We start from the raw sequence: 21,211 nt of genomic DNA on the forward strand, positions 1-21,211 counted from the left end.
TGAGAGTTAGATGAGAAGATCGCTCCCACTCTCTCATATGTGTATGTTAAATATTACATTAAAGCCCTCAGCCGGTGAGCTTAGCTTAACTCAGCTTAGCATAAAGACTAGAATCATGGGCAAACTGGTATCCTGGCTCCGTCCAAGTTAACAAAAAGCTCACAATTTAATGTGTTATATATTTTGTTTAATACACACAAAAACCAAAAGACCAAAATCCACTGAATAATAATAATAATAATAATAATAATAATAATATGTTTATTAATATAGCACCTTTTGAAGAACAAAGTCAAAAAGTGCTTTACCAGAGTAAAATTGTTAAAATTAAGACCAAAATACAGTAAAAAGAAACGGTAAAATAAAACTCTTAAAACTGCTGAGTCTTGAGCTGCTTTTTAAAAGCCCTGATTGAATGTTGATGAATCTATCCAAAGTGGTATTTCCTGCTAGAATGATCCAATAGTGTTCACTGCCTAAATGCCTCCAATGTTCACTCTTTAACGATGACAGACCCAGACTGACACCGCTTAAGGCCACATGACTGAGGTTGCTTGGTTTGTCAGTCCTTCTGCCTCAGTCAGTGAAAATAAACAACCAATAAAGAGAAATATTGTTGCTGAGGTGATATTTTTTTAAGTCCACATTTTCAGCATATGGCGATGTTCAGCAGCAGTCAGCCTCTGTACCTATCTCTGGGATCTGTTGTTACTGTTGGCAATTGAGATTTCTTTTCCCAGCTGTCGTTACGGATAGCGGACTTGTATACTTTCTTGGGCATCTTTCCATTGTCACCTTCTTGAGTGTGTTTCTCCTTTTCTCCTGTCGGGGTGGCACGTCATTCTCATCTTCGTCCTCGTCTCACACTGTCTCTCTTTCATTCCTCCCTCAGAGAAAGTGCATGACCTCCCAGCTCCAGGGGAACTGTTGCAGGCTGGTAGTGTTCTGTCATTGGACACATAAACTGCTGTTAGATTTTGATTTCAGCATTAAAATATGGACTACATGGCATAAATAGGATAAAAAACAAATGCCTTGTGGTCCAAATAACAGAACACTATCTCCTTCAAGACTCCTTTGCTACCTTCCTACTTAAGACCTCATGGGTTTAAGTAGGAAGAGTTTCATTAAGACTGTCTCCTTGTGTGAGTTTGACACTCTGTCCTTCTATGAAGTTTCCTGAGGAGACAGAGGTGGACCTGTTGTCAGCCACCATTGATGAGCCATCCCACCCTCATCATCACCTTCATCTTCATTATCCATCCGTTATCGATGGCCAGCACTCAGTTTTCAGTGCCCCTGGCACCCCTGCTGTCTTCTCACCCACACTTCCCTTCCAGCACGACGACATACGGCGCGATGACTTGTCCTCTTCCTCCTCCGAAGACTCCGAAAAGGAGGACGAGTTTGAGCGTGAGAGAGTGCCGAGCTATCGAAGGCCTTTGTGAGTTGCCTTTGTGTTTTTCTGCCTACTCGAGCATTCTTGCGATGAATGTGAGATGAAAGGAAGCACCAATTATCTCATGTTTGCAATTGCGTTTCTTTTTATCATTTATTTTGTGTACTATGACTAATGGTTCACAGTTTTCAGCATTCACTAAACATTCCCTTTCTTCTGTCATCTCAGCCAAGCGTCTCACAGAAAGCCCTCAGGGTTTTCTGCGGTGAGTCAGCTGTTCAGCGAGCGCTGGCCGAGCACACCTGCCAACCGCAGCTTCAGTGGCCCAGCAACCGAAAGAAACATTGACTTTGAGCTGGACATCCGCGTGGAGATCGACAGCGGGAAGTGTGTCCTTCACCCCACTACTCAGCAACCAGAGCATGAGGACAATCCCCTCAGGAGGTACGATAAAATGCCCATTTGTTATTCTGGTAACTACTGTGGAGGGAACAGAATTTAATTTAAGGTCTGACTCACTTTTACTGATATTTTTTTGAAATAACATCCCGTAAGGAGTCAAACTAACTCTACATTATGAAATCCACTCGGGAGAATTTGCCAGATGTAATGTTACGCTGTAGCTTGCCCTCAGTGGATACAAGAAATGCAACGTTCTATGTGCAGACAACTAAACAGAATAAGGCATAAGCACATCATCATATGACAGGAGTCTCTGTCTCCCTGTGGGTTTTTGTAGGAGCTGCGAGCGCAGCCTCAGGAATCTGGACCAGGAGTCTCCCCCCAAGAAGAAGAAGCTGCAGCCCACCTACACCTCCACCTCGCATCTCCTAGCTGGCAAGAAATGTCCCTCCTCCCTTCAGACCAAATCCAACGACATGGAGACCACAGTCTTCTACATTCCAGGAGTAGACGTCAAGGTCAGCTTCTCGCTCAGTACAAAATTGTCCACACGTTATCTACTTCTTTTTTTTTGTGCTTTAAATGATCAATTCTTTTCTTTTTACCTTTCCCTCAGTTGCACTACAACTCCAAGACACTGAAGACGGAGTCACCCAATGCCTCGCGTGGATCCTCTCTCCCTCGCACTCTATCCAAAGAATCAAAGCTGTATGGTATGAAAGATAGCGGCCCTCCCAACCCTCCCAATGCAGTCCAAAGCAAGACTAACTCGCTCCTACCTCCCCCGCCCCCACCTATTCCATCAGGTACTGAGCATTCCCTCGTTTTTCCTTGCATGCCCGAGCACCATCTGTAAACACAGACACTAGAGTGCCACGGCTCTCCATTTTTGATGATTTAACATCTAGCCGTGGACCCACCGAATCAAATGCATGTGATTTCATCCTTTTTATTTTAAGGCATGAATCCAGAGGGCACCTTTGAACAAAATGGGCTCATGCATATTGATGCGTACCACAGAGGGGAAAAACACATTTGAAAAAATAGACTCATTAATATGGTTCCAGTTTATTTAAACTTTAAGAAATGAACTTTCAAAAGTGTTGTCGACATAATAGCCCGGGCTACAGATGCTTTAAACTCCCATGTGTCTTTGCAGCCAAAGGTAAGGGCAGCGGTGGGGTAAAGATGGCTAAGCTGTACGCCTGGGTGGCCCTCCAGACTCTGCCAGAGGAAATGGTCATCAGCCCCTGTCTACTGGACTTCCTGGAAAAAGCACTGGAGACCATTCCTATAACTCCAGTGGAAAGGGGCTACGCAGGTTTGTTTGTTTACACTAGGGGTTACACTAGGGGTGCACCGTTCCAATATTTGGATCGGGTATTGTCCCCGATATTGACAAAATAGGTGAATCGGTAAAATTAACAGATCTACGGGCCAATCCAGTTTTCTTTTCCAGTTTCACGCCGTGGCAGCACTGGGACCCCTCTTAACCACGTACGCTTTTCACTCATGGTAGTAACTTCATAACAACAATTAATAACCCATAACTAACTCTCTGTAAAAGGATAAAACACCATAGCATATAACAATTTGAGACTTAAACAGTTTCTAACACTAATAATTTTACATTTACAAATGTAGCTACACCGCCGAATGGCATGCTGGGTAACATTACAGCTGCTAACCTAGCTAGCCAGGTAGCATAACAGTCTGTTAAGCTGGGAGAGGCTCCGGTCGCTACTGCACATTCAAGAACCGAGAAGAAAGTTAGCTAGAAGATGAAGAAAGACCGGAGATACACCAGAACAACGTGTGCTCAAGAGAGGAGCTGTCTGTTGTTCCGAAGTTTTTTGTTTCTAACAAATCGGACATAATTTAGCCACTGTTGTTGCCCGTCGCTCTAACGTTACTCGGCCGTGCTAACGTTAGACCTGTCACTTCAAGCATGCAGCGGAGCAACATTATGAACGCAATCCACCTCCGGTCACTGGATTTAAGATCTCTCGACTCGCTGAAATACGTCCGCCAACCTACTAACGTTATTCAAACAGCGAAGGAGGCTGACAGCGGAGCTCCGTTCACTCGCCCAGTACAACCACACTACAACAACATAACTTACCTGTGGCCAAGGTAGTGTTTATACAACTAGCTTACAACTATTTGGTTTTGAAAGGGAAACAATGTTAAAGTTGTTTGTATGTGTATTCATTCGATTTGAGTTTATTTTACTACTTTGCAGTTTGCACAATACAAATAGTTTAGCTTCTCATGATGACATTAACATGTTTTTGAGATATTCTATGTACTCCTGATAGTAGAATTAGCCATTATAAACCTATATAAAGGTGGCCCATTATTATTTATTTAAATTTATTTTAAGAAGTTTAATTACATTATATTTTCGAATTGAATGCACAGTTGTTTTTTAAATAACAAATAAATAAGAATTCAATACATTACATCTATGTTATTTTGTCTTAGTTAGGAAAGTAATGTTTAGTTAGGAAGGTCTGGTGCCTTTACTCTCTTCCATATGGTGGAAGGAAGGTATGAGGTGGAAGGTATACAGTTTATTATTAATTTAGCAACGGTATCAGATCGGTATCGGGTATCGACAGATACACAAAGCCCTGGCATCGGTATCGGGACTGAAAAAGTCGGATCGGTGCATCCCTAGTTTACACCATCTAATCTTAATGGTTCCTGTTCTCACAGGACTTTTCTTTGTGTGTGTCTGCCATTCATTAGTCCATATCGATGACATTTCATTTCCGGGATTATTCAGGTGCCACCGGAAATTCCGCCGGATGTCCCTCTTTTTCGGCCGGATGTTCCTCACCTTCCGCTTTCTTTGTGTTGGCATTCTAAACTCTGGTCGATTCATGAGGACTATGGTTAACTGCTCCTCAGATCTCTGCAGGGTAAATCCAGACAGCTAGCCTAGACTATCTGTCTGATCGGAGTTTTCTGTTGCACGACTAAAACAACCTTTGAACGAGTACATGTTCCACCAAAACTAGTTCCTTCCCGAGGCTATTTTGCAGCGGCACCGTCATTGTGTCCCGTTTCCACCCCGCCCATGACGATTGTGATTGGTTTAAAGAAATGCCGATAAACCAGAGCACGTTTTTTTTTGTTTTGTTTTTTTTCCCCATCCCGTAATGCTGTGTGGACTAGCCAGACCCCCCTCCCACCCCCCTTCCTCCACGGCGCTGTGGAGGAAGGTCTGGCAATGTGAGACTAGCCATTCATAGTAAACTTTTGTTGTGTTTCTCTCTTTGTGTACCTCCTATCAGCTGTGGCCACCCAGGAGGAGGACATGGGTCAGTTTGATACAGTGGAGCAGCTGGAGGAGTCCACCACCTCTCTGGTTTCCTCTTCCACATCGGCCTACTCCTCCTTCCCTGTGGATGTGGTCGTCTACGTCAGAGTTCAGGTACTGACAACCTGACTGTAATTCTTACAGTTTGTCAGTTGAATCTTTATTGTGAAGACATTTGCAACATTAGGTAACACCACTAACAAAAACAAAAAAACCTTCTTCCCTATCCCTCATAATAACTATTTGACTTGATATTAACAGTATATTATCCACATATCTGTGGCTTCCCATTAAACCGTCTTAGATTCTGGGGGAAATGACAGAAATAAAATACCACGCAACTCACAGGAACCTTATATTCTAATATACTGTATGTTGCATTACTTAAAATACCTTTTCCCTGTTATGTTCAAACATTGATCCACACTCTATCCAACATATCTTATGTCTATGTAACTGCTTCCTCTATGTAACATTTACCTTTCAAATTTTGGTAATAATTGCAGGTCATTTAAATCTGTAGCTACTTAAAAATAATTGAAAGTAAGCTATGGACGTTATGTTTTTAATTGTTACCTTTCAGCATATTTATTTAATATCGTCAGTCCGCGTTCGTTATCTATGAACCTGTAAAGCCATACCTTTTATACATGCAGTTACACACCTTAAGTGTGATTTATGGTCCTGCGGAGGCTCCACGCAGAACTTTCGGCGTAGCCTATGTAAGTGTTTGTGTGTGCGTCTGAGAATTGCAGGGCCAACGTGTGTGTATGTGTGTGTGTGTCTGTCTGTCTGTCTGTCATGTTTGTTTATTTATTTTTATATATATATATATATATATATATATATATATATATATATATATATATATATATATATATAATCTCAGTTTATAATTTTTATTCAGTCCAGGCTTATCTACAGTAAATGTACAGTTTGTTCCAAAGCCAAAAAAGAAGCATTAATATGCATTAACATTTTAGCAGACATTTAGATCTCTACTTTAATTAGATTATCTATTTTGAAACTTTTTATCATTTATGCCAAATAAAGGCTACTGATGGGTATCATATTTTAGTTAATTAAGTGCCTACTGATTAGGGCTGGCTACCAAACTTTTAGGCACTGACCAAATTGCCTCCATAATATCGAGTATCGAAAAATGCCTTGCCATTCAATACCAAATTTCCTCAAATTCAAATACCTTCAACTTCAGTGAGCCAATAAGCATGCAGCATGCTCTTACCAAGATCTAATAATGCAGGTGATTGCCTGCCTGTCTAATGTTACACGTTGTAGAGACACGCAGGAAAAAACACTAAGGTACGCACAGTGACGTGTGTGTGTGTGTATGTGTGAGAGAGTGACAGCGATTAGCTTCAGAGCGAGTACCGAAGTGGCTCTCCCTGTGCCTTCTGACCACGATGGGAAATCTGCAGCAGGAAAAGTGAACCCTCTCCTTGATTTCATGTTGTTTATGGAGAAGAAAAACCAGGAAATGAGTCGGGGAATGCAACGCTGCCAAGCCTGCGTCCGAGCGGCGTGCGTCGCCACAACATGTAGTTCAATTTTTCGAGAGGTGACCGTCATTCTATGGCGTAGGGTCCGTGTCTCCACGTACCTACGTGCAGAGCCACGGCGTTGATGTATAACCATAGACTGTTATATACAGTCTATGTGTATAACGCAGAAGCATAAATCGCGCTTCACACGGAAGTGAGAAATTCAAACCGAAAAAATCCATTACCATCTGTGTTTGCAGCCCTCTCAGATCCGCTTCAGCTGCCTGCCGATGTCCAGGGTGGAGTGTATGCTCAAACTGCCCTCTTTAGACCTGGTCTTCTCTTCTAACCGTGGAGAACTGGAGACCCCGACAGGAACCCACCCCACTGACGGACCGCACCCCCCCTCCTCCACTCCACCAGGGCAACATATCCCCAAACCACCTCCCAGCAAAGGTATGTGGAGCATGTCTAGCGGAATAACCATGCGCTTACATGTGCAGAGATATGTGAAGAGCAAAGCTTTCTCAAGTCTATCAAACACAGTGAGCATGTCTGTTAGTCACTTCATGCCGTGTCTGGGCTCTGTGTGATTTAATGTTGCTCACACAGCTTGCTCTCATCCATTTATTACTTTGCCCTCCAGTCTGTCTTTTTGCAAGATCATGCAACTTCTGTCTTCTGTTCAAATGTACAGTACTTTCCAAAGCCAAAAAAGAAGCGTTAATATGCATGTTATGACATTTAGATCTCTACTCTAATTAGGTTATCTATTATGAAACTTTTTATCATTTATGCCAAATAAAGGCTACTGATGGGTATCATATTTTAGTTAATTAAGTGCCTACTGATTAGGGCTGGCTACCAAACTTTTAGGCACTGACCAAATTGCCTCCATAATATCGAGTATCGAAAAATGCCTTGCCATTCAATACCAAATTTCAGTACCTTCAGCTTCAGTGAGCCAATAAGCATGCAGCATGCTCTTACCAAGATCTAATAATGCAGGTGATTGTCTGCCTGTCTAATGTTACACGTTGTAGAGACACGCAGGAAAAACACTAAGGTACGCACAGTGACGTGTGTGCGTGCGTGCGTGCGTGCGTGCGTGCGTGTGTTGTTTTTTGAGAGGCTTGACTACAGTGTGAGTAACATAGGTGTAAAGGAAAGACAAAAAAAATAAAGTACTGTAATGTTGTAATTTCTTTTTGTTAAAATGGATGTTATAAAATTGGTATTTGAGGAAAAGAATTGTTCAAGAACCGGCATCGAATTCACAGTATCAGTACCGGTATCAACATTTTTTTGGAATGATACCCAGCCCTACTACTGAATGAGACTGTTTGTCTTACCTCCTCTGTGTTTTGACGCCATCCTCTGCCTTCTTCCAGCATCTCCGTTGCTGGGGAGCCCTCTGGGCAGGAGCCGCCACAGCAGCAGCCAGTCGGACCTCACCGGCCCCCCCATCAACTCCTCAGGTCTCAGCTTCACTGCCTGCATGTCAGACTTTTCCCTCTACGTCTTCCACCCCTACGGCGCCGGGAAGCAGAAATCTACGGTTACAGGCCTGGCTCCGGGCCCAGGGCCATTAGGTATGGGAAGGGGAAAGTTCTTTTAATATATCATAACATGCTAATAATAATACGGGGCTGCAGTTTCTAATGTTACTGCTGATAAGAGCTGGAGATGGGAATACCCATGTTCCAAGTTCAGCGATCGTCATGGTTGTCGCTCTTTTTCCACGAAGGTACAGTGGACGAGGAGCCTTCCTCAGTAACAGGAAGAAAAGACTCTCTGAGTATCAACCTGGAGTTTGTGAAGGTCAGCTTATCTAGGATGAGGCGCACTGGAGGCCCCACCTTCATCGAAAGCTTCATTCCTGCCAAAGGTGGCAAAATGGACGCGACCCTCATCAACATTTCAGGTACATGGTCGGCCCCCAGGAAAAGATGTTCCTCTATCAGACATGCAATACATTATTCTGACTGTTCCTGTTTAGTCTCTCCAAGATTCACTCTGGAAGACTTAGAATGTAGTTTGTAAAGGTTTATTTTCAGGCAGGGGTAGTGAAAGAATTTAATAAATTCCCAGCAGAAAGGAAGGAATAGTAGGGACATTCATAAATTGTATTTGAGGTGATATACAACAGAGCTGAACGCTTCCGGTGTAGATTCTTTAGGAGATATGAAATAAATGTTTAGGCACAGTCATAGAAGTGTGTCAGCAGCGCTGTGGTGATGTGGGCTACGTTGAGACAAAGGCAGGATTTGAAATATACCTATCACAATGAGTCCATAAAGGGACAGATAGATAGAAATGAGGCTGGGGAGCATGCTAGATAAAATTTTAAAAAAATGCACCTTTCCAATCCCTAAATGTCAGGATGCATTAGTGCTTATTATTTCCCTGTATATTTGTTTTAACGAGCGTATGCTGCCAATTGACTTGCACTGTAGAACCAATGGAATATTCTTCCCCTTAGCTGTGTGTGACATTGGCTCAGCTTCCTTCAAGTACGACATGCGGCGACTGAGTGAGATCCTGGCCTTCCCGAGAGCCTGGTACCGCCGAAGTATCGCCAGGCGTCTCTTCCTGGGAGACCAGACTATCAACCTGCCAGGTGACTTTCTTCCCACTCAGTGGCTTTGGTCTGTGTTATGGTTGGTTTGTCGAGCGTTGCATAAGTATAGTATGTTTCTTACCACTCTACTGTTTTGTAGAATATAACCACCAGCTGTTGCGTCAGCTTTTACTGGGCAACTAACACAAAAAATCTGAGCTTTTCTAGCTACTGAGCATTAAGTATTGATGGAATTGCTTCCTTTTAACATGGCCCTCATGAATGATATATGAACTAAAAAATGAAAGTAGAGCTGGGCAATATGGATAAAGTCAAATGTCACAATGTTTTTGACCAAATACATTGATGTTGATATTGCAGCGGTATTGTAGTGTTGACAATTGGCGCTTTCACAAAATATGAACACAATGAGAGTTTTGATAAATAATCCCCAATAATGTGGATACAATGACTGAGTGGGTAAAGGTAAATAATAAAATAGCCAGTAAGTCTGGTAAGTTCAGAAAATTACATCACTTTACTGTAATACAGCCTTTAAAGGTCCCATGGCATGAAAATTTCACTTTATGAGGTTTTTTAACATTAACATGAGTTCCCCCAGCCTGCCTATGGTCCCCCAGTGGCTAGAAATGGCGATAGGTGTAAACCGAGCCCTGGGTATCCTGCTCTGCCTTTGAGAAAATGAAAGCTCAGATGGGCCGATCTGGAATCTTGCTCCTTTCCGGAAAGAGACTTCAGATACAGTATTAGGGGACCACTAAGGCCTATATAAAAGCATCCAAAGAGCACCATGTCATGGGACCTTTTAAAACCAGGAAAAGAGAACAACTGTCATATTACGATATCCAAAATGTAAGACGATATCTGGCCTAATATAGTGATGTCGATATAATATCGATATATTACCCAGTCCTAAATGAAAGGAAAAGTTTTTACTGTTTGCAGAAATATGCAATTACTACACCATCTCACTGACATTCCTTCAGCGACATTTCCTCCCACTGCTCCATTTTGACATTTCTGAGGCTGTTCTTTACATACACCTCTCAACCTTTTCCCTCGCTTCAGCCTCCGGCCCCGCCACCCCGGACTCGGTCGAAAACGTCACCCAGCATCTGTCCCCCGAGTCCAGCCGGAAAGCCTACTGGAGGACGTGGGACGGCAGCACCGGCACACAGCACATGCCCCAATCCCCCAACGTCTTTTCAGAGCACTCCACTGGAAGCAACATGTCCCCGGGCGGCGTGGGCCACCTCAAGTCCCCTGCACCCGGACGCACCAGGAGCGTGTCCGATTCCTCTGCTCCTCGGAGAGGTGATTACAAACACTCTTGCCGTTCCCAGATGGAACTCAAACAAAAATATCCAAATGCCTTGTGCTGTAAGTCAGGTGAGATTTAATACAGAAGCACAATTCAGATGTTAAATGACAACGTAGAAACCCATTAACCTTCATGTTGTCCTCGGGTCAAATTGGACCCATTTTCAAAATTTTGACATTTGGATTTTGTTCAACAAAATTGTCAAAAAAAATAACCGGGATGTTTCCATACAACGTCCTTGACAAGTGAAATACATAATCAGTTCACCACTTTCATTGAATTTTTGTGTTTTTATTCAATTTTATAGCATTTCAAGAAAAAAAAAAAAAAAAAAAAAAGAAAATGATAAAAGAATGTTGAAAAAAGTGACAAAAATGTTGGAAAAGCTTCAGAAACGTTAGAAAAACTGACAAAAACATCAGGAAAAGCAACACAAGTGTCGAAAAGGACAACCAAAATGTTTTTTCAGACCTAGAAAAAACAAAGTTGCACGGTCGATGGGAAGACAACATGAGGGTTAAATGAAAGAGGGGGGAAAAACAATGCAACGATGACTTGTACAAGACACTCATAATTTATCCTCTAGCCCCCCTTTCCTCTAATCTTCGTTCATTCTCGTCTAGACTCTGTGACAAAAACCTCCACCCCTTCCTTCAGTAAGAACGGTAAGGCAGCAGGTCAGCAGGGGGCGCCGTGGGAGACACTGGTGGTGTTCGCCATCAACTTGAAACAGCTGACCGTCCAAATGAACATGAGTAACGTCATGGGAAACAATACGTAAGTGGTCACAGTTTCTGCAACTTTTTCTGTAGATACGTTTAATACCCATTACAAGACTTTGTGGACAATGCTAAGAGTTAGATGATGAGATCAATACCAATCTCAGACAATAGCGGTATCAATCTTCTCATCTAACTCTTGGCACGGAAGTGAATGAGAGTATTTTCCAAAATATCAAACTATTCCTTTTAAGGGTCACATAATTAACAGTAAAAAATCGTGCTAATAAGAGTGGTGCAGGAATAGGTCCTAAAACCTGGTGTCCTTCCGTATGCTGTCTGGAAGTTTAGTGAGATGCCTGAAATAAGGACTGTGGTTAACACAAGCTTAAGAGATTTTTTCACGTTTTTTCCGCGACATAAAAAAAGTCGGTAAATACCCCCACTCGTGAATTTTGAAGCTTTTACGTGTCTTTAAAAAAAAAAAAAAAAAAAAAAAAGGCGGTTGCTAACAAGTGGCTAAATGAGACTACAGAGGCTGTCGGGGACATCAAACGTCACCGTCAGATCAGCGGTGGTGACGCTGAAGTCATGCGACCGTGGTGTAGTGCGTTTCTGGCCGAACGTTAGCTTTTTACTTCAGGCGGTTGCATTTACGCTTCTAAAATCATCAAAGTGCTGTTCATTTGTGATGATTATCGTACTGAACAAAAGGTGTCATTTTGCAGCCAAGCTTATTTTCTGCAGTAATCAAACACCCATCAGTAGCCTTTCCAACTCCAATGTAAAAATCTCATTGGCTTTTTGCGGCTGTGGCTCAGGTGGTAAGAGCGGTCGCCTACTGATTGGAGGGTTGGCGGGTCGATCCCTGGCCCTGCAGTTCAATGTCAAAGTGTTTTTGGGCAAGACATTGAACCCCTAGTTGCTCCCGATGCTGCGCCATCGGACTGTAAAGTGTGTAAATGTTTATTTGTATACAGTCCATTTACATTTACTTTTTTGTCGAGGGATCCAGAGCAATGCTAACTTCTAGGTCAGGGGTGTCAAACATACAGCCCGTGGGCCAGAACCGGCCAGCCAAAGGGTCCAATCAGGCCGACTGGATGATTTTGAAGTGTAGAAATTGGAACAAAGTAATTGATTCCAATTGCAAATCTACCACTTTAATCTCAGAGAATTAAATTTTGCCAACATCAAGCTGACAAGAAACTACTGGTCTGGCCCATTTGAGATCAAATTAGGTGTATGTGGCCTATGAACTAAAATGAGTTTGATAAACCCTGTTCTAGGTTGTCCAACACAAATGCATCATCCCTGCAGCATTCTATAGTTTTTATGATGGTATTTTAGGATAAGAAATATCCCTACTTTATGAACTCTTTATTTATTTATTCCTAATGTTTTGTACACTCTGCAAAAATATAATAGATGATGCCATAGAAGCAATATTTATACATAAACAGACATCAGTAGTTCCACCCTCAGGGCTTGGATAGATACATCCTCTGTGTTAAAAAAAAAAAATTGGCCTCAAACTTAAATGTGAAAGTAATTCTGGCAAATGAGTGCATCAGGGATTCATGTCAGCCATGAAAGCTGTAAGTGACAAAACAGTCACTATATTTAGTGAATGTGACTCCTGCTGTCTGTGTCCTGTTGGGCAAAGATTTCCCAATCACGTTATCCAATACGGTCTGGAAAAACACTGTTTTAGTGAGAAAGAACCAATAGAGAAGTAAAGGTGAAGAATGCAAATTTAAGATAGGAATGTTGACTAAGCTGGACATTGTCAGCATCGTTTATTAGAGTAATCAGCTGCTACACGTACACTGGTGCAGAAATATGTCTCTCTGGCGTCTCCTTGCTGCAAATTGCACTTTTATCGCCTGCTACACAGACATTTCAGCACTTATGGTCCTCTATCGGCCACTCTTATGGGCTCAATTCAAGTCGTACGATCTTGTATTTCACCGGTCACCAGGCTATGCGGTCGTTACAACTTTCATCACTCCAGTTAAGGCAGAACTGCAGAAAATCCAGAATCATTGACAAACACACACTTATAACCGATGCAGTACGGTTTTATGAGCATCATAAAGGGGGAAAAAAAAATATCTTCTTCTCTGGAAATGTGTGGGCTCTCTGAGCAAAACATACATCTTCTGCCTCTTACTCACCAAGTCCGAGTACATTATTTAAGTCATATTCTTCTGTCAAAAAACATTTGTTCATATGTGTAGAAAGAAATGTATTTATAAGAAAAACCCACAAAGCTTAGACATTAGCAAATTGGCTAATAATGACATACTGTACACGTGTATGATTAACATGTTGAAATAATGACTAGCTCAAGTACATGTTGACTTGTCAATCAGATTTAGTCCGCCAGTTTTGCAGTTCTTTGCCTATTCAGTTACCTGTGTTTATTCCTGGACGAGTTGTCATCATGAGAGCCTTTCATGTTTCATAGCGAGCACTTCTACATCACTCAGCAGCGTTTCAGGAGCGCTCACAGTTGTGTTTGTCCCAACAGCTGGACGACCAGCGGGCTGAAGAGTCAGGGACGACTGTCTGTAGGTAGCAACCGGGACCGAGAGATCAGCATGTCTGTCGGCCTCGGACGCTCCAAGCTCGACTCAAAGGGCGGGGTGGTGGGTGGCAATATCGACGTCAACACCCTGGAGATGGTCTGTAAGTAAACAAGGCATCAACTTTTCTGACACCGGCTGTTTTCCTGCAATTCGTTAGCAGCAGACGGTAAACTGGATGTGGACCTGAGCCAGAGTCCAGTGCTGAGTGCTCACACATTACTGGGAGCTGTGCACTGATTTAAAACCACACATCACATTATGCTATCACTTTTTTACACTTTAAAATATATACTTTTTTTTTATATATATATATATATATATATATATATTGCATTTGGTGTTTAAATCTACATTGTTTAATTTTCTTAGCAAAAAAAAACTTTGTTCTTTCACAAATATGTGCTCATTCATATTACTTCCACCAACTAGTGGTTGGTGGAACTGGACTTTTTACACTGTTTTTTGGGATGCAAAATCTTTTTGAAAATTAAAATATATATATATTTTTTTTTTTTGCCCAAGAATAACAGTTGCTCTTGATACTGAAGTAAATATTTGTTTGTTTCATCTTAATTTGACATCACCTTAATCTTTGGCAATCTTTGTTTCTTTTTTGTCTCTCATCCAGCCTGATGGCCAGGTCACTGTATAAGTGTTCACTTAACGCTGCCGTGTTAACCGGTTACTGTCTGTTTTTCTAGCCCACATCTCCGAACACCCCAACCAGCAGCCCAGCCATAAGATCCAGATCACCATGGGGTCGACAGAGGCGCGTGTGGACTACATGGGCTCCAGCATCCTGATGGGAGTTTTCAGCAATGCTGACCTGCAGCTGCAGGACGAATGGAAAGTCAATCTGTGCACCGTCGACACCAGCCTATCGGAGAAAAGGTGTGAAATGATGTCAGCGGAGGCTTGATACCTATGGTTCTTGAAATATAGCCCACATGATGGAATTCCAAGTGTTTTTCTTGATGGGCTAATACCTCCTGGATTTAGATAGACACAATATCTGCATTAAGAGCATTTGAGTACGCAGATTTCAGTTCTTGAGACCTTCATTCTGGGTTTTTCTAATTACTTGGCAAGAAGATACAGATCTGTCATTCCAGATGCGGTGGTGTTTAATCTACACTACAACCATCTGCTTTGTGCCTTGCTTTACTGTCTTAATCGTATATATATCTTCCTGTTTTTCACCTGTTCCCTCTCCATCTTTTCTCCTTCCAGTGAAATCTTCGTCCATGGAGACTTGCAGTGGGACATTTTCCAGGTGATCATTTCACGCTCCACCACGCCAGACCTCATCAAGATTGGCATGAAGCTGCAGGAGTTTTTCACTCAGCAGTTTGACACCAGCAAGCGAGCCCTCTCCACCTGGGGGCCTGGTCCCTACCTGCCCCCCAAAACCCCTGTCATCAACGCCGAGAAAGGATCTGCAGAGCTTTGTAAGCATGCCTATTTTGCTGTGCCGGGAGAAATATTTAATGCAGACTGTGGCGTAATAAGGTATGCACAGCGAGTGCAAGTCGTGCTGGTAATAGGAAGCGAACTGATTTGTAACTCTAATACGTTTAATTGGTATCCCACTTTTTCAAACCGTTCAAAAGGTAGTTCAACAACTGAATGTAATCAAACTAGATGATTAAAAACAAACAAAAGGCACAAACAGCATACATTTAAAAAAAAAAAAAAAAAAAAAAAAAAGAAGGAAAAAAAGAGTGGAGGCTGTAAAAGAATAAAAACAACATAATACACAATCCTGTTAGCCCCAGCAGCATGCCTCATGTTCAGTCCCCCCTACCCCCGCCCCTCCCCCCACACTCGCTTTCTCATTTTGTGTCTCCTAACCGTTTTTGTCACACAGACATGGATGCAGCCCATCACCGCCACTGGCCCGGGGTGCTGAAGGTAATCGCTGGCTGCCACATCTCCCTCTTCCAGATGCCTCTGCCTGAGGACGCCGTGCAGCTGGGCGGTTCAATGAGCCTCCATGGCAATCACATGACGCTGGCCTGCTTCCACGGGCCCAACTTCCGCTCCAAGTCGTGGGCTCTATTCCACCTGGAAGAGCCCAACATCGCCTTCTGGACCGAGGCACAGAAGATCTGGGAGGACGGTGAGGCAAACCGTTTATTGTATAATAGTATTGAAAAATGATTACATAATAAAAACAATCGTTCGTAGCACTGGGTTTGGCCCCTGTAATCCCTTTTTTTTGAAACGGACTTTATGTTTCTGTCACATCCAGGCTCCAAAGATGATTCTACCTACATTGTTCAGACACTGGATTTCCACCTTGGTCATAACACTATGGTGACCAAACCCTGCGGTGCACTCGAAAGTCCAATGGCCACCATAACCAAAATAACCCGCCGGCGGCATGAAAACCCCCCGCATGGAGTCGCGACAGTCAAAGAATGGTTCAACTATGTCACTGCCATGAGGAACGAAGGTAAACATTTTTTTTTCCAATCCATTTAAACCATTTATTTTGTATCCCGATGTCATGAAACATAGGCAAATACGATCCAACTTTGTCTTTTCCCGATACCGATTCTAATACCTTAACTCCCAGTATCTGCTGAATCTAAGTACAGATCTGATACCAATGCCCTCTTTTTCCCAAATTTTAAATCCGTAATGTGTGGAACTCATTTGGATAATTTTCAAGCCAGGGTTTGCCATTTATATCTGATAGTCAACTGTCGTTTTGTGCTTTGTGTCGTTTTTGTTTTAAATATATACATATTTTTTTTAAATCTTTTTTTAAAGTATCGGTTCAGGCACCGTTTAGGTACCGGCACTGTTTTAAAAGTATCGTTTTAGCACCGGCATCGAAAAAAAAACAAAAAAAAAACATACCCAACCCTACTTCAGACAGCTCTGACTAAAAGAAGACGGACACAGCGGTTGTGTGTTTTTTGCCAGAGAGCTACATTCTGTCTGCTTTTCCTTGCAGCTGCTGCCTGTTATCTTACATGTAAAATAGGTGCAGATAGTATTGAACGAAGCAGAGAAGTGTGAACGTAACCTTGGAAGAGTTTTGACATGTTTTTATCTCTCGTTCCAGAGTTGAACTTGCTCCGGAACGTGGAAGCCAACAACCAAGAGAGCGGAGCGGCTGCCAAAAGCTCGAGTCTGCTGAGCAGCTTCCGCAGCTCCTCCAGCTACAACCACGAAACTGAGACGATCTTTGCTCTTCCCAGAATGCAACTGGACTTTAAGTCCATCCACGTACAAGATCCTGATGAACCTACTCTAACAGGTAGGGCCTGGAGCCCGCAAAGTAATGGAACAGTACATAAAGGCAACATACAATACAATCTGTTGGGAGTCTTTTCTCTGACTGCTTTCTTTTTTTTTATCATGTTGGTCAGCAAATATTGTGTTTAACTGTTACCCTTAACTAACATGACCTCAGCACACTCACATAGACTTTGCTGCACAGTAATATTTGATTTTGCAACCCTAAAAAAACCCTTCTGTTTTTCTATCTGGTTTAGAGAAATGTGGTTTCAGTCCAAAATCAGTTATCGAGCATTTGTAACCCACTTCCCCTGAGAAAACTGTGTCCCAAATCCATATCCTACACTAATGGTATAGCTGCATACTTGTCGCTGAAATATATATATATATATATATATATATTTATTTTTTGAAACTTTGTTCCCTGGACGATGTCGTTTTTCCGCCATAGTTTATCAGGCTTGCCAGTGCTCAATTATTCATTTGTTTCTATTTGTTCCAGAAGCCAACAGCAAGCCCAAAGTGGAGTGCAGCGTTGTGACAGAATTCACAGACCACATCTGTGTCACCATGGACGCCGAGCTCATCATGTTTCTTCATGACCTGGTGTCTGCCTACCTGAAGGAGAAGGAGAAAGGTTTCTGGCTTTACTAAATCGCCATTCATTCATCCATCCATCCATTCATTCCTTAACCCTTTCAGGCATTGAGTTAAAATAAAACAATGTTTAGTCATTTTGACTGTCCACGCTCATTGATAACAGGTGTAGCAATGAAAGTGGTTTTATTTGAGAGTGAAAATAGCCTGCAAAATGACTCATCAAACCGTCCAAGGAGAAATAACAAAATGAACCACGTCGGTCTGCCTCTGTATCTGTGAAGCTGTTTGCCTGCTGTTGGAGACTCGTTTCGGACAAAGCAGCATGAAATGCAGGCGGCTGAGTGTTATTTCGACACACAGCGGGGAGGTCAGAGTGCCCAATGCAGGCAGCCTTTTAATGGGTTTCCCATTGTCACAGAGGGACAAATTAGCACTCTTTATGCCGGCAACCTCGCATTCTTCATGACAATCACAGCAGTGCCAGGACTTTGTAGATTCTGCAGCTGAATAGAAAGAGAAACGAGGCGACCACCGAAGACTCTCATCAGCGTTCGATCCATCCTGATTAATTGAAGTGTAGATGGGTATTTAAATGTGAATAGAGTCCAGGGGCCCTATTTTAACGATCCAAGCGTACGGCGTGAAGCCCATGGCGCAGGTTTAGGGCGTGTCCAAATCCACTTTTGCTAGTTTGACGGCGGAAAAAAAGGGTCCGTGCGCCAGGCACATGGTTCAAAAGGGTTGTATTTAGTGTCTTCAGTAATTCATAGGTGTGTTTTGGGTGTAACATGCAATAAACCAATTAGAGTGTCATCTCCCATTCCCTTTAAAAATCAGGCGCGTTTGTACCTTGGCGCATTGCTATTATGATGGCAGATTTGCACAGTAATATTTTTAATCTTGTGTGTGTGTGTAAGTGTAACAAGCATAGTGTGCACGCGCTGTGCACGATGCCTAGGCGCATTTTACTAATTTGCTGTTAAAATAACAACGAAATGCTGCGCTATTGACTTTAGACCAGGTTTTTGTTGGTCGATGGTGCGATCACTTCCCGCTGCCTCAAGATAGCAATACGCCAAGAATTCACCTGAACACACCAACCTGTAAGACCAGCACGCCCATGGGCGCACAGATGGGCGCAGGTGCATTTGCTATTTAAACGACGCAGGCGCTGGACGGGTAATTGACAACCGCGTCGGTCTTAAACTCGCAAAGACACTTGCATCGGGCTCTGCGTTGCGCCGGGTGCTAGCTAGGGCCCTAGATCTATACCATCAAGGTGCCGACCTTGCTTTCAGGGATACAAATAAATGTTTGTTGTGTTCCACTACTGGATGTTGTTGAAGAATGTTTTCGCAATGTTAAAAAGAAAACCTCCCCATGTGTCCTCAGCCCTTTTTGCCCCGCGGATGTTCGCGGCTCGGCCAGGCCAGAAGAGCCCCACAGCCCTGCATGACGAAAGCTCCACAGACCAGGACAAGGACGACGGCATCAACTACACCACGGTGGACTGGAGGGAGTTCATGTGCAACACCTGGCACTTGGAGCCGACCCTCAGGTCAGCTCTGCTCCACTGCACCACAGACCTTTGGAGTGCTTTGTTTTTGATCCGTTGACAGACGCGCACCCTTTCTCGTGACGGAGTCCAATTTGAGTCACAATGCTCATTTGTGAATAATGCTCATTCGAGAGAGGACACAATAGGCGTCATTCTTTGTGACCAAGGCAGATTTCTACTGTGACGCACGCAACCCAACCTTGGAAATCAAAATATCCAAGGCTGTCATGCATCACTATATAGGACTATTAGAAATACAAGCCACACAAATTATCTTAAAATGTCTTTTTTTCACACTGAACTAAACCGTTTTTACAGTAAAGAGTGACTTAGTGTCTGATATTCTACCATGTATAGTAGGAAAATAAATGCAGGCAGCTGAGTGTTAATACTATTTCAACATAAAGGACGCACTGAAATTCCATTTCAAGCTGTTTGTTGGGTTTGTGTCTGTTGTCAGCTTTTAAACTGGGTAAAAGGTCTGCGTTTTATATTATCTATTTATTATATTATTGAATTATTATTAGTAATGCATTCATGTGTAAGCAGCATGGTTGAAATGGAGCTCATTTTAAATTGAATACTGTTTGATAGATAAATCTGTATCGATTTTATAAGCTCATAGATTTTGTTTATAACCGCGTCCTCTCCAAAGTAACTAGTAGTGAAGTAAAAACTACAAAATATTTCTCCCTGAGACGTTTTGGGAGTAGAAGTATAAAGAAGCAGAAAATGGAAATACTCAAGTAAAGTAACTCAAAATGGTACTTAAGTACAATACTTTAGTAATTGTACCGAGTAACATTCTGCTGGTGTTAGTGAGGACATTTGGACTGAAATAAGTTGTAAAGAACAAGTTGGTTTCCGTAGTTAATAATAAAATAATTCTCCAATCCTCGCGTATTGCCTATACTGCCTGAAATGCATTTAGCATTGACTAAACTAAACATATCCTCGTCCTTTAGGCTCATCTCCTGGACAGGACGTAAGATCGACCCGGTGGGTGTGGACTACATCCTGCAAAAACTGGGCTTCCACCACGCCCGGACTACGATTCCCAAGTGGCTGCAGAGGGGCGTGATGGACCCGTTGGACAAGGTGCTGTCGGTGCTCATCAAGAAGCTGGGCACCGCCCTGCAGGACGAGAAGGACAAGAAAGGCAGGGACAAGGAGGAACACTGAGGAACACTCGTACCACTGTAACGATAAGCTGTGCATACCTTCTATGCAGGTCACAAACACTGGATTACTGGATTACAACGGCCACTACTGTACAACCCATTTGTTAAATGTACCCATTGTTCCTGCTACAGCCTGTGAATTTCAGCATAGTTGTTTACTGTGGAGCATGCCACTTGCGGCTCTGACTGAAGCGTTTTGCACCAATGTTGTTTTCTGTATATTTTGAACAAAGTAGCAAATGTTAGAATTATTTGACTGCTTTAATGGTACAAAAAAAAGAAAAAAAAGAAAAACTTGCCTCTTTTACCTTTTGTAAATGACCTTACTGAAATTGCTTGAAAGTTTATTTTAAGGCTTACCAATATTCCATGAGAAATGATTTCTTATACCATTGCCTTTTCTTTGTTTCCCATGGAACACATGGTAGCTATGCTTTATGTATTTTATAGTGTAGCTTTAAGATATTTAAGAACAATTCAGTGACAGTGTTTTTGATTATTATTATTTTTTTTTTTTTTGGATGTGAACAAATAAATACTGAGAGGTTACGGCACATCATCCACTCAGTTATGAGGATAACATGAACTTGTAATTATAATTTGAACCAAGATCACTATTTATAAGTATGTGGGATGCAAAGTCTATAACATGTATTAGCTTGGTGTGTCAAGCTTATTTTTGTCCTTTTTTTAAATCCATACAGCAGAACCAGTGTATATAATACAATTTCTTAAATATGATTTCCTAACTTAATAAAAATATTGCCATTCAATTTTAGATGA

The 21,211-nt window shown here is 42.3% G+C and overlaps 1 protein-coding gene across 10 annotated transcripts in view; it reads left to right on the forward strand.

Moving 5' to 3' along the window:
* kiaa1109 (KIAA1109 ortholog) overlaps positions 1 to 21,211 on the forward strand; it is a 91,177-nt gene extending 69,966 nt beyond the window's left edge. For 7 of the 10 annotated variants that reach the window (XM_028566582.1, XM_028566590.1, XM_028566587.1 and 4 more), the window contains 21 exons: positions 1,176 to 1,444; positions 1,628 to 1,843; positions 2,139 to 2,319; positions 2,418 to 2,607; positions 2,961 to 3,122; positions 5,101 to 5,240; positions 6,889 to 7,084; positions 8,020 to 8,220; positions 8,376 to 8,552; positions 9,111 to 9,248; positions 10,278 to 10,523; positions 11,154 to 11,307; positions 13,783 to 13,940; positions 14,542 to 14,731; positions 15,071 to 15,288; positions 15,708 to 15,959; positions 16,092 to 16,295; positions 16,914 to 17,108; positions 17,592 to 17,726; positions 19,082 to 19,247; positions 20,213 to 21,211. In XM_028566582.1, coding sequence (XP_028422383.1) covers positions 1,176 to 1,444; positions 1,628 to 1,843; positions 2,139 to 2,319; positions 2,418 to 2,607; positions 2,961 to 3,122; positions 5,101 to 5,240; positions 6,889 to 7,084; positions 8,020 to 8,220; positions 8,376 to 8,552; positions 9,111 to 9,248; positions 10,278 to 10,523; positions 11,154 to 11,307; positions 13,783 to 13,940; positions 14,542 to 14,731; positions 15,071 to 15,288; positions 15,708 to 15,959; positions 16,092 to 16,295; positions 16,914 to 17,108; positions 17,592 to 17,726; positions 19,082 to 19,247; positions 20,213 to 20,429 — 4,005 coding nt within the window. In that variant the 3' untranslated portion in view covers positions 20,430 to 21,211. The remainder of the gene's footprint in view (positions 1 to 1,175; positions 1,445 to 1,627; positions 1,844 to 2,138; positions 2,320 to 2,417; positions 2,608 to 2,960; positions 3,123 to 5,100; positions 5,241 to 6,888; positions 7,085 to 8,019; positions 8,221 to 8,375; positions 8,553 to 9,110; positions 9,249 to 10,277; positions 10,524 to 11,153; positions 11,308 to 13,782; positions 13,941 to 14,541; positions 14,732 to 15,070; positions 15,289 to 15,707; positions 15,960 to 16,091; positions 16,296 to 16,913; positions 17,109 to 17,591; positions 17,727 to 19,081; positions 19,248 to 20,212) is intronic. The other 3 variants (XM_028566583.1, XM_028566586.1, XM_028566589.1) reach the window with 3 other exon arrangements.

Source organism: Perca flavescens, chromosome 20, assembly GCF_004354835.1.
Source record: "Perca flavescens isolate YP-PL-M2 chromosome 20, PFLA_1.0, whole genome shotgun sequence".
Classification (NCBI taxonomy): domain Eukaryota; kingdom Metazoa; phylum Chordata; class Actinopteri; order Perciformes; family Percidae; genus Perca; species Perca flavescens.